Below are 13,052 nucleotides of genomic sequence, written 5' to 3'. Positions count from 1 at the left end.
GGCAAGTCAGCACTTTGAACTCTTTGTTATGTTCATCACACCAGTCCGGAACAATTTTTGCAGTGTGGCAGGACACATTATTCTGGTGAAAGTGGCCACTGCCATCAAAGAATACCGTCATCATGAAGAGATATACATGGTGTGGAACAATTTTCAGGTAGGTGTTAAGTTTAAGTGACATCTACAGGTGCTGGTCATAAAATTAGAATATCATGACAAAGTTGATTTATTTCAGTAATTCCATTTAAAATAATAATCATCAAAATGAAAAGAAATAAACATTTGAAATACATCAGTCTGTGTGTAATTAATGAATCTAATATACGAGTTTCACTTTTTGAATGGAATTACTGAAATAAATCAACTTTGTCATGATATTCTAATTTTATGACCAGTACCTGTACAGTACATGAATGCCAGGTCCACAGCTGTCCCAGCAGAAAATTGCCCTGAGCGACATACAGCCATCACCGGCTTGCCTTCTTCACACAGTGCACTCTGCTGCCATCTCTTTCCCACGTATACAATGCACATTAACTAAGATAAAACATTAGTACAGTAATCAGACAAGTCCACCTTCTTCCACAACTCCATGGTTCAGGTCTAATGCCCACGGGTTCAGTGTAGGGGCTTCTGGTTATGGATGGGATCATTGTGGGCATTCTGACTGGTCTGTGGCTACATAGCCGATTATGCAGTAAGCTGCAAAGCACTGTGTGTATTGGCACCTCTCTCATGGCCAGCATTTTTTCAGCAATTTGTGCTAAAGAAGCTCTTCTGTGGTATAAGCCCAAAGAGGATAAATTTTGCTCTGCAACACTCATCGATGAGCTTTAGGCACCCATGACCCCTTTGCCAGTTTACCAGTTGTCAATCACTGAACAACTTTTGGTAGGTACGAGGGACATTCAATAATTTATCTACTTTAGTAGTAATAAAAAAAAAAAAAAAAAGTTTTCAAAAGATGCGTTTTATTTTTCAATATAGTCTCCTGATAGGTCCCTATACTTCATCCACTTTCCTGCAAGAACTTTAACTCCTTTGAGAAGGGGGAGGGGGGGGATCTTCTGTCTGATCTTCAAATCAGGACATCACAGCTCTCTTGACATATCCATCACTTGAAAACTGCTGTCCACAGAGAGATTTCTTCAAAACACAACAGAAAATAATCTGAGGGAGTCAGATCAGGACTGCAGGGTGGATGGTTCAGCTGCTGGAACCCAAATTCTCAAATGGCGGCCTGTGATTGCTGTGACTGTCATGAAACTTACTTGATTTGCACAAGGACTCTCCTGACATCCTGTCTCTTAGAATGTTAGACTCACAATGAGCCACATCTGTGCATGAGTAACTTTGAGATGTCATGTTTCAACAGGTTTGCTACTTTCTTTTACACTCTGGTAGATAAATTATTGAACACCCTTCATACTAACCACTGTATACCTGCAACGCCTCACAAGATCTGCTGGTTTGGAGATGCTCTGACTCAGGCGCCTAGCTATCACAATGTGGCCATTGTCAAAGTTGCTCAGACCCCTACACTTGTACAATTTTCCTGCTTCCAAGATGTCACCTTCAAGAACTGAGTGTGGCCTAATATATCCCATCCCTTGACAGATGCCACTGTAACAAGATAATGATAATGTCATTGGCTTTAATGTTGCGGCTGCTCTATTGATCTGATTTACTGGAGGACCAAATGGATGAGACTATAATTGTTAAGCATTCATAAAATAGACTATGTGCAGTACCTTTGGTAAATTACCTTAGTCTTTTGAAACAAACATTTATATTTCAAGTGTAAATTACATATCAAGTGCTACACTACAAACTGAGTTTATAAGAACTCATTTGAGGCAAGCATTATTATTAAGCCTAAAATTTTCCAAATTTAAATTAGGATCAATATAGACTGCAGACTATGGGGAGAGAAAACTAGAGTAACCGGAGGAAAAACCTACACAGGAACAATATGTACTATTAACAACGAAGGTTTAAATGCATTTATACAGTAAAAAAACAATACTTACCTGCACTAAACTGGCCTTCATGAACTCCAAAAGGCTGAATCTGGAGGTCAAAGGCATTGACCGAAAAATCAGGTGAGACTAACAGAGTTTGCTCAGCTTTGCATGTGTAGGACTTTCCAAAAGATGCTCGCAGATAGCTCAGACTGTTGTTCTCGGCATGAAACTTTTTTTCTGTGTCATTGTCAGCATAAAGTGAAGAGAAAAAAAAAAAAAAAAAAAAAACACAAGAGAAACAACCTTTAAACATTTAAAATAAGCAAAACATTATACCTCTCTCTCTTTGTAATTATACCAATTCTAAAATATGAAGAGTGTTTCACAATGGTATAGATATGAAAAATTTAACCACTCAATAAATGTGTTTATTTTGGGGATCAAGAGAGTTCAATAACTACTGTGTTATATATACACTATGTGTCATCTATGAACTGTGTTAAACATTGACTGATACAGGATAACCAGTAAGTAACCATAGAACCAAATCAATATTGAACATAATTCCAAAAGTCTCAGAAACATATTGGAATATTTTAAAATCAGGTTATAAATACAAATTACATTATGTTTAAAAGGATGCAACAATATTCATTATAAACAATAGAATGCTAGAGAAAACCTTACTTAAAGATGAACAGAACTTGATCAATTTTATGGCATTCCTCAATATACATTTTCTTCATTTATGGAAAAGTAATACAAAGATTAAAGACGCCTAGAAATATGTTCACTTTTCTGATCAGGTTTCAAGTGCCTAGAAGTACAATTTATGTAAGGAAATGTTGTGTCAAAGTTTACAGGAATCTCCAAAAATTAACTTTTCTGGTTTAAGGCCAGGATAAGCCATTTAAACTTTTACCGTTATTTCTCTCTTATTCATAAGGAAGCATTGCTAAAAAGACTATTCAGCATTATCAATAATATTGATAAAAATCTTTCAAAAGGGAATTTCTGCTGTTGAATATTCGTATGTATTTTCAACTGATTGGCTAATCTTTCCAAGCCTATGTTTGGCTGTTTTTTAAAGGAACTTGCCTCACTCTTTTGAGAAGGCAACAAACACTTAAAGAAGAGAACACGGAGGTTAGAAATTAAATGTGTGATGTAGTTACATTTCAATAAATAGCAAACTGTGTGAACGTGTTTTACAGAAATATAACCAGACACTGAATGCCTTAATTATGAAGTAGACTAACTGGGTACATAAAGATCATGTGCATTATGTAAATCCACCCATCTTTAGAACTAGATTTATCCAATTTGCTAGTAGGAGTCTTGAAGATAAGCTGTGAAACATTTAGAGCCCTACAACCCCACAAAGTACAATGGGCTCCAAAACTCTGCTCTGAATATGGCAACACTAAGGACAAAACAGGAAAAAGCCATGGACAGGTTGCCAGTTCTCTACTGAGCACTTCTACAGGAAGAGAGGAAAAAAACTCCAAACACATTACAAATGAAAAAGGAGTATGCTGTTCCTTTAGTTATTATGGACATATGGATTAAACAGTTCTGGTAATCAGTGGACAAACCAGGATATGAAAGACTCTCCCTTTGTTTACATGACTTTAAAACTCACCATTTTAAAAGCATGTTCAGTGTTGTTAGTACAGAATTAATTTTCAGACAACATCCACTTTCACAGTAAGCACAGAATTTCCAGGGTAATTTACAAAATACAGCTAAGTCAATTAAACCATTCAAGTAGTATTTGTTAAAATTGTTAAAATGTTTGTAGTATGTAAAACATTATTGTAAAGCTGCGACAAAATTGTAGGCTCTTGATCTCATTAATATTATCAATGTAACAAAAATGTTGATGCACCCACAGCAGTAGAGCACTTCACTTTGCTGCTGATGCAACTATTATCTGGCTACATTTCTATAAAACAGGTTCCATTCTTGATGCTCAGCTTAAAAGTAGGGGATAAGAATGATTTACATCACCCAATGGAGAAAAAAAAAAAAAATAAAAAGCCTCGAATGATCCGAAGCTGTAATGCATTAAAGCATACTGAAACCTTGTACACTTTTAAGTACATACATTTGAAATAAAAGGTTGTGTTTAACCAGGGTACATATAATAAATGGGTAGAACCACTTCATCTGCTAGTTGGCGAGCAACATCTTTTTATGCGTGTTAAAACAGCTCTTTTAACACAAAAAGGTTTTTGAAAAACCATGCATACAGCAGATGCACAGACAAGGAGGCAGAATAGCACATTGTCAAGATGGACCAGGTTATGCACCAACAATCAGTAATGGAGATAAAATAAAGGTATATAAAAATGAAGGGAAAAACACAATTCAAAATTTAACATTTAAAAATCAAACCATACGCTGTAAAACAGCCAACAAAAAAGTATTTTGAGAAAGTGCAGAGCCAACAGTGGCCTCTCCTGAAGAGAAAACTGGGATTCTGGCTGGCACAGCCCGAGTTCAACACAAACTTGTTAAAGTAGGTGGTAGATGTGAAATCCACCCATCCAATTTCTAACCAGTGTATCCAGTTTGCACATTATGTGCTTCAGGTTCATTATATTTTGTTAATAAAAGCATTTTAAAAGGTCTTTTGATGTGTGACTATATTTGTCCACCAAGACTGTATCTTAGCTTTTAATGTTTCTGCTGCTCTATGTATCTGAATTTCCCCATGGGAGTAATAAAGGTTATCTAAAATAACTTTTCGTGATATAAAATGACAAAAACATTACCACCAAAAGTTGAGAAGATCATGTTTACATTAAATTTTTATTTAAACATTAAACATTTAATACCTAAACACTATTCTTTAATTTTTGACATATACCTGAGAAAGTGACATTTATTGCAAATTAGACCAGAGCTCATCTTTCATCATAAAATATCCAAATGGCTTTAAGTCATGACTTTTGTTACCAATGATTTACACTTTAAATATGCATTTTATTTAAAATATATAATTTGTAATCACCATGAAAATGGCTTCAACCCAGCAGTTTCTTTTCTGAACATGTACTATATAAACATTTTAAGGTGACTACAGCAAATAACAGACATATATAATCATATTAAATGTAATAATCTCAAAGCCTCTTTTTAGTTCATGTGCGAATAATGGATTGCATTTTTACTGATCAGAAATGTGACACTAAGAACCATACATCACATTTTTATCGCATGAGTAGCAGTAACCACATTTATTCTGCAACTAAATGTAAATCAGAAAGGTAGAACCACTCTATGACTACTACAAGAGGACAGGCAAAAAAAGCTGCATATTGTACATTAAATTAAAAAAGGCAACCAACTGAATACTTGGCACCAGTTTGCCGTCTGTTTCATCATATGCATGTACCCCTTCTTTCATTTTGGGCCATGTTTTAAAGGGACAGTACAGAATGTGTAAGCAACACCAAAGGACTAATGTCAGAAGTAGTTAGTATAACCTTCTTGTATATGCAACTTGATCATTTTACTCTCATACAAGGTACTACACATACTAAATTGAAATCGAAGTTGCATGTGAACATCACTATACTGTTTAATGACTAGAATCATGAAGAATTTCCAAGAACAGTAACTAAATAAAAACTTACCAGCTGCATTTAAGATTGTGTCAACGGTGATTCCACTCAAGAAGAACTTCTTTAAAGTGTTATTCTGTAAATAAATATAATCATGCATAAATAAGATGAAATGCATCTTAATCCCACATATACTGAAGGAGTGATAACTTTTATACCGAAAACAGGAAAGGTGTTAGATATCCCCAGTTCAGGTGAGGCTAATCTATAGCTTGTTTGCACTAGAGCAGGCCTATTCAAATTGCAGCCCACGGGCCACATGTGGCCCAGAAGCAACCTCCAAGTGGCCCAGCCTGTTCCCATCAGGAGTCCAGACGGCAACTAAAATGGTCTCAAATGCAACTAAAAATAGTCTTTGGCAATTACTTCTATTTAGTTCACCAGTGGCAAATGAAATCATTGAAACTTTAAACTAATTACATTGTAACAGATGAAAAAGGACATTTTTCCCCCACTGTTAACATATCCCTGAGCAATTATAAAGGCTGGTTTATATCCCACGATGGGTGTATGGTAGTCGCTGCAAACATGACATCAGACTTTAGAAATATTTTCCTGTACGCGTCTCCAAGTACATGGCGCTGCCGAGGAGATGGCCGTGAATTTCAGCGAGAGGCTGGGTTATGCTTCTGCCGAAATAATGAACTAAGGGCTGAATGTGACGCAACTGGTAATCAAAACAAAAAAGCTAGGCATGCAAAACATTTGAAATTTATCTACCAATCATACATATAGCTCCCCAGTTATGAAGATATATGTGCCGTGTGGAATGCAGTTGTCCCTTTTGATTTGGTGTGGCACACTAAGATGCCATTGTCCCCAATCTCCTTGTGTTTGCATGTCTTTGCATGCCATTTCTCTTAATGTAATGCATACTTCAAGCAAAATGCCGGCCAGCCTGCCGTTTAGTCACTCACAGAATTGTGATGAAGTCTGTGTTTTAAAGTTGAAGGTGTGTTATTCGTTGGCTGCTCTATGCCTGATGGTGGACAGTAAAGTTTGTTAAAATGTAATTGAAAAAATGAAGCTGTTACTTCAGTTTTAGCATTCTGTTACCAATAAAATTCTTCAATGGGAGCTCAACAACAAAGAAACATGGACAATAAGATTTAGTAAAAAAAAAACCCAACACCAGTAGTAATTTAATTAATAATTCATTACTTGACACCCAAGAACTCTGAGGTTTTAAAGACAAATCATTAAGATAAATGTACCAATCCACTTTCACACCATATGTGGTGCCTTGCTTTTAAATATTTACTTGGAGTTTTTTTCTAGGGGCAGGGAAACAATTTCAACAGGAAAGTCTTTGTTGTGGAACTGAAATTTAACCTCTATCAGATGAGTGATTAAAACCGTGTGAATAAAACGGGTTAAGTTGAAGAAAAAAAAAAAACCCCTCATGCCTGTCATGACCACCCCTCTAAATTCGGGGAGTATCTCCACCTCATCCCACATCAGAAGTCTGGTAGGGCAAACTTCACATTACTTACACGGTGGCAGATTTTTCCACTTGCCATCCATGACCTGTTGCCACTACTTTTCTACTGTGTTTTGGACACTGTTGTGTTTGTTAGTTTATTGTTGTATTATTGGTCATTTCCATAGGGGAATGGTTAACCATTTAAAATTGTTGTTTATATTTCTATTTCATTTAATATGCTGCATTATTTGTGACTTAATCTGCTGTTCAACACGGTCTCTATGAGTGATTGTGTGCGAGTCAGGCCAAAGCTGGGTGCATTCCTGGGGTCCCCACCAAAAGAATAAAAATCCTGTCCCTTCGATGGCATGAACCTTAAGAGGCAATTCGACCAGTACAGGTGAATCATCCAAATCTACACCATGAATTGTAAGAAAATTCATTAGTAATAAATGAGAACTATCGAAGATATGTGGTGTGCTGAAATCAAACAGTGTGCGAGTGGTATGCAGTGAATCAACAGAAGCAAAACTGGAGCAATGAATTAGTGTTTATCTGTCTACCTTTTTTCTTCACACAAAAGACAAGATATGTAATATGAGTCAGAAACCTTTTACAATTTTGGGGCAAGTGCCCCAGTTAAAAGTATGTAGGAAAAACAAGAAGCAATAGTATTAGTGTGATGCTGTACTACTCTATTTACAGGGCATTTTCATTTTTGCATTTAGAATTTAGATAGGTCTCATTTTCAGCAATCCAAGCTAGTACCTACCATTTTAAAAATTATGCAGCACAAGCAGCAAGCGGCCTGCTGTCCCATCCCACCCCTTGACGGAGCTCAACTTGGGCAAAAAGTTCTCCCAGCTCAAAGCAAGGCTCCTTACCTGTGTGTGAGGAGCCTGGAGTTATACTGAATTATTTACCCTATACATTATTTGGAATGCATGCATTTCATGTTTATTCCGTGTCTACAAAGACCTGGGTAAGTGTAGGATGAAAAGAAATACAAGGCAAGAAATGCTAAACACATACCTAAAGCAGAGACTTTTCCCATGTTATTCTAATAATGACAAGTGTATAATGTGTGAAGCCTTTAGTACAAATATCAAGTAAACATCTGCACTGTTATTCAAGAAAATATCCCAAGTTATATAAAAAAAAAAAAATCATTCTATTTACATGTTGCCATCAATGAGCCACATTGACACAGCTGACAACTCTAGGACTCATTGACAGTGAAAGAATATGATCCTCCTGTATCAGAGACTTGGTCTGACAAAGTGCTGTCTTTGTGTGATTTAACAACTGTTTGTTTCAAGAAGTAAAATTAGAAATCAAATCAAACTAAACATGATTTTCTCTAATTTTTGAATTTTTCACTTTCGGTGAAAGGACAAGATTTTCATGAAAACAGAAAGAGCAGCAACATGTACTCCAAAACTAGAACTATATTGTGAAATGCATCTTTGTTTAAATTTTTTTGTCACATTCTAAGTAACAAGGACAATACCTATCAAGTCTGAAGGCTGAAACAAAATCAGGAAATAACCAAGTTTCACATTTTTCACTAATTGCATCAATTCTGTACTATCACTAGAACTGATCAGACAAATAACCTTTTTACATGCACTGACATTTTCATATATTCCATACCTTAATGGCATTTTGCATTACATACATACATTTTATTTTTAATATGCTTATCCCATGAGATATGTAAAGGTAAAAAAATCCCAAACATTTACTTTTGCTGTTAATACTGTAAACACTAAAAGACAATACATTTAAAATTAGGTAGTTGAGGTTTTTAATACAATTCATCATGGTCTTAAAATTTAATATATTTATCCATATCACTTACCAGCATAAACACGAATGTTAAATTTGTTACACTGCCGTCACTTAAAACAAGAGATGCATTTTGACTGCCACAGGATCCAGTTGCTATAGTTTTGTTGGGTTGAATGTTCACAAGAAGGGATTCAGTCTGTAAATAACATGAGACATGATGGCACAGTATTAATGCCTACAATGTCTTTAACAAGGCCTTTTTTGCAGGACACTTGAAATATTGAAGTTCATTTCAATTAAACATTTTTCAGCAAGATTCTGGAGTTGCACAAATAACTTTGAACAACTTTTAGCTCATTAAAATAAATGAGATCATGCTACAATTGTAAAATATATTTTTACTTTATAATCTACAATAAATCTATTACAATAGCACGTGCAGTCTTAACCAAAATGAAACCTTAACACAGCATTCATTAACAGGCTATACATTTGGATTTTTTGGGTCTCTTTTTAAGCAATCCAAAGCTCAGGAGCTAGAAGGGGTTGTGGGCAAAGGTAACACCCTGAATTTAACATATTGTCCCTCCCTCTGACACCTTCTTCCAATCTCCCCACACCATCCTAGCTACTGTACAACAATTCCTACCAAATCAACTAGGATGCCCAACAAGTCCACCTTTGACCATCAGTGTGGACACTCCATAACTGAAGACCAAGTAAGGAGACAACTGAGGAAGCCGCATGACCAGATTAAATCAGTCCTCAAGTTCTTATGACCTGTGCTGGCGAGCTTTGTGGTATTCTCTGGCACCTGTTCAGTCTATCCTACAACTTCAGAAAGTGCCCCTGCTATGGAAACCATCCTGCAGTGTTCCCACTCCAAACGCAGCAGGCGTCTCTTCATCTAATAACTACATACTGGACCCACTGCAGTTTGCCTATCAGACAAAGATTGCAGTTGAGGATGCAATTATCAATCTGCTCCACAAGGCTTATTCTAACCTGGACATAGCTGGCAGCACTGGGAGGACCATGTTTTTCTGATTTCTCCAGTACTTTCAATACCATCCAGCCATTCCTGTTGAGGGGTAAGCTCAGTATAAAGTGCAGGTGGAGGAGCCTGTGTTGTCCTGGATAATTATCTATTGAATAATTCAATCAGTGGTCTGCCCAACAGATATGAGACTCAAGTACTGTGTTTCCGAAATGGATGTGAGCAACACTAGGAGCATCACAAGGAACATTCTCCTTTATTTTTTACACCTCACAATATACAGTTGCATCTCAAATTAGAATATCAAAAAGATTAATTTCAGTAATTCAATTCAAAATTGAAACTCTGATTCATTACACACAGTGATACCTGTAAGCCATAATCAGCAAAATGAAAAACAATTGCTTGAAATGTAATGAAAACTTAAAATTCAGTATCTCAAAAAATTTGAATATTGCATAAGACCAATAAAAACATTTTTAATACAGAAATGTTGGCCTACTGAAAGTATGTCCATGTACATGCTCAATACTTGGTTGGGGCTCCTTTTGCATGAATTACTGCATCAGTGCGGTGTGGCATGGAGGTGATCAGCCTGTGGCATTGCCGAGATGTTATGGAAGCTCAGGATGCTTGGATAGTGGCCTTCAGCTCGTCTGCATTGTTCGGTCTGGTGTCTCTCATCCTCCTCTTGACATGGGGTTTAGGTCAGGCGAGTTTGCTGGCCAGTCAAGCAGTGTAATACCATACCATGGTATTGGCACTTTTGGCATTGTGAGCAGGTGCCAAGACCTGGTGGAAAATGAAATCAGCATCTCCATAAAGCTTGTCAGCAGAGGGAAGCATGAAGGGCTCTATAATGTCCTGGTAGACAGCTATGATGACTTTGGACTTGATACAACACAGTGGACTAAACACCAGTAGATGACATGGCTCCTCAAATCATCACTGACTGTGGAAATCTGACACTGGACCTCAAGCAACTTCTGTGCCTCTCCACTCTTCCTCCAGACTCTGGGGCCTTGATATCTAAAGGAAATGAAAAATGTACTTTCATCTGAAAAAAGGACTTTGGACCACTGAGCAACAGCCCAGTCCATTTTCTCCTTAGCACAGGTAAGAGGCTTCTCTGGATCGGGGTGGCTCGACACAAGGAATACGATAGTTGTAGCCCATGCCCCGGATATGTCTGTGTGTAGTGGCTCTTGAAGCACCGTCTCCAGCCACAGTCCACTCCTTGTGAATCCACAAATTCTTGAATGGGCTGTGCCTCACAATCCTCTCAAGGCTGCAGTTATCCCCGTTACTTGGGCACCTTTCTCTGCCGTATTTTTTCCTTCCACTCAACTTTCCATTAATATGCTTGGATATGGTACTCTGAACAGCCAGCTTCTTTAGAAATGATCCTTTGTGCTTTACCCTCCTTGTGGAGGGTTTCAATGACTGTCTTCTGGACAAATGTTAAGTCAGTAGTCTTGCCCATGATTGTGTGGCCTACTGAACCAGACTGGCCATTTAAAGGCTCAGGACACCTTTGCAGGCGTTTTGAGTTAATTAGCCGAGTGAAGTGCGATGCCTTAAATCTATAATATTGAACTTTTTCACAATATTCTAATTATCTGAGATACTGAATTTTAGATTTTTATTAGCTATAAGCTATAATCAGCAAAATGAAAATAAATGCTTGAAATACATCACTCTGAGTGTAATGAATCTATAGAATACACGAGTCTCACTTTTTGAACTGAATTACAGAAATAAATTAAACTTTTTGCTGATAGTCTAATTTATTGAGAATACCAGGTCATGTTTTACTTGCAGGAATTCTCAAATGATTCTACACTTATGGGATGTATTGATAAAAGGGTATGAGACAGAGCATAGGAGTCAGGTGGAAAAGTTTGTTTCGTGGTGCAAAAAGAATTGTCTACCTCTTAACATCAGCAACACCATGGAACTGGCTATTGACTTTCGTCATACCAAAGAGCCTCCATGTCCATTCACTATTCAAGGAGTAGAGGTAGAGATGGTCCACTCCTACAAGTATTTAGGGGGCAGCAGATCCACATTACTGAACAGGTTGGACTGGTCTCAGAACACAGAGGAACTATATAAAGGCAGGGCAGGCTCTTTAAAGGAATGCAGTCTCCAAATAATGTGGGAAGAAACACCCTTCACATCTTCTATAACTCTTGAGATGGGCCCTGCGCAATTTTCTATGCTGTGGTGTGCTAGGCTGATAATTCAGTGGGCTGCTCTTGAAGTGAGGTTAACATACTAATTAAAAGTGAAAACTCAGTTATAGGATGCATTTTCTGGACCCCCTGGAGGTATGTAGCGAAGGAGAAATAAAAAGGCCAATAAGAACAATGCTGAGCATCCTCAGACATACTGAGAACTTTCAGCCAACATATTATTTAGCAGAAATGTGTCAAGACACACTACTGGGGCTTTTTAATACAACCGCATTATGTCTGCATAATGCCTCACTGTGACAACCAAGTTACTTTTTTGTTTTGAATTTTATTGCTTTATAGTTATTCCAGTAGGTCTTCAGACCAGAGAGTGTATGTATATTCATTTACTTATCTATGTATGTATTTATTTAAAGAGCTTCTGTAAAAAGCCAGATTTCCCTGTGGACAAATAAAGTTCCATCTGTAAAATCTGTACCTTGTTTGTATATTTACCATGTGGGAGGAAAACCCACTCAAAGGCATCAGCTTTTGAGTAAGCTGGAAGAAATTTAGTGGTAGTCTGTATAATGGACATATGAATTATGAAACGGTTAGTATATATAGACATCAGCAAAGTCGCGGTTCAGGGCTCGTGGACTCAGTCATTCACGGATTTTACCTTAGAACCTAACTATTAAATTGCTAGCGCAAATCAAATATCCTCTGCAATTTTTTATGCCGTTTTTCGTGGCATTACTGTGCTGTAGAGAAAGCAGGAAGCAACCATTGAGGGAAACACAGTTTGGGATGGTGAAAGTAGCCAATCCGAGAGTTATTCATTTCCCCTTGCTGCCAATTGACTGCTGCCCTGTGATGCGTCTCCAGCGGAGTGTCCTTGTGTTTTCCATTTCTGTTATTGTATTCATTTTGTTATTCTTAAACGCACAAGATGTCGCTGAAACACTCTGCACCTTCTAAGGCTTCTGACACTAAGCCCAAGCGCCAGAAGCAGTTTAAAACACTCCAGGAGAAGTATGAACTACTGTATTTGCTCCGGGAACTAAAACGTTA

General features: G+C 37.3%; 1 protein-coding gene across 1 annotated transcript in view; it reads right to left on the bottom strand.

The window, feature by feature from the left end:
• The window catches only part of lamp1a (lysosomal associated membrane protein 1a), a 72,681-nt gene that overhangs the window by 3,238 nt on the left and 56,391 nt on the right, over positions 1-13,052 (bottom strand). The window contains exons 6-8 of the mRNA XM_039744645.1: positions 8,878-9,003; positions 5,606-5,669; positions 2,031-2,201 (exon numbers count right to left, since the gene is read on the bottom strand). Coding sequence (XP_039600579.1) covers positions 2,031-2,201; positions 5,606-5,669; positions 8,878-9,003 — 361 coding nt within the window. The remainder of the gene's footprint in view (positions 1-2,030; positions 2,202-5,605; positions 5,670-8,877; positions 9,004-13,052) is intronic.

The sequence above is a fragment of the Polypterus senegalus genome, chromosome 2 (genome assembly GCF_016835505.1).
Source record: "Polypterus senegalus isolate Bchr_013 chromosome 2, ASM1683550v1, whole genome shotgun sequence".
Lineage (NCBI taxonomy): Eukaryota > Metazoa > Chordata > Cladistia > Polypteriformes > Polypteridae > Polypterus > Polypterus senegalus.
Note: the sequence above shows the minus strand (reverse complement) of the source record. Positions and strands in the feature narration are given on the sequence as shown.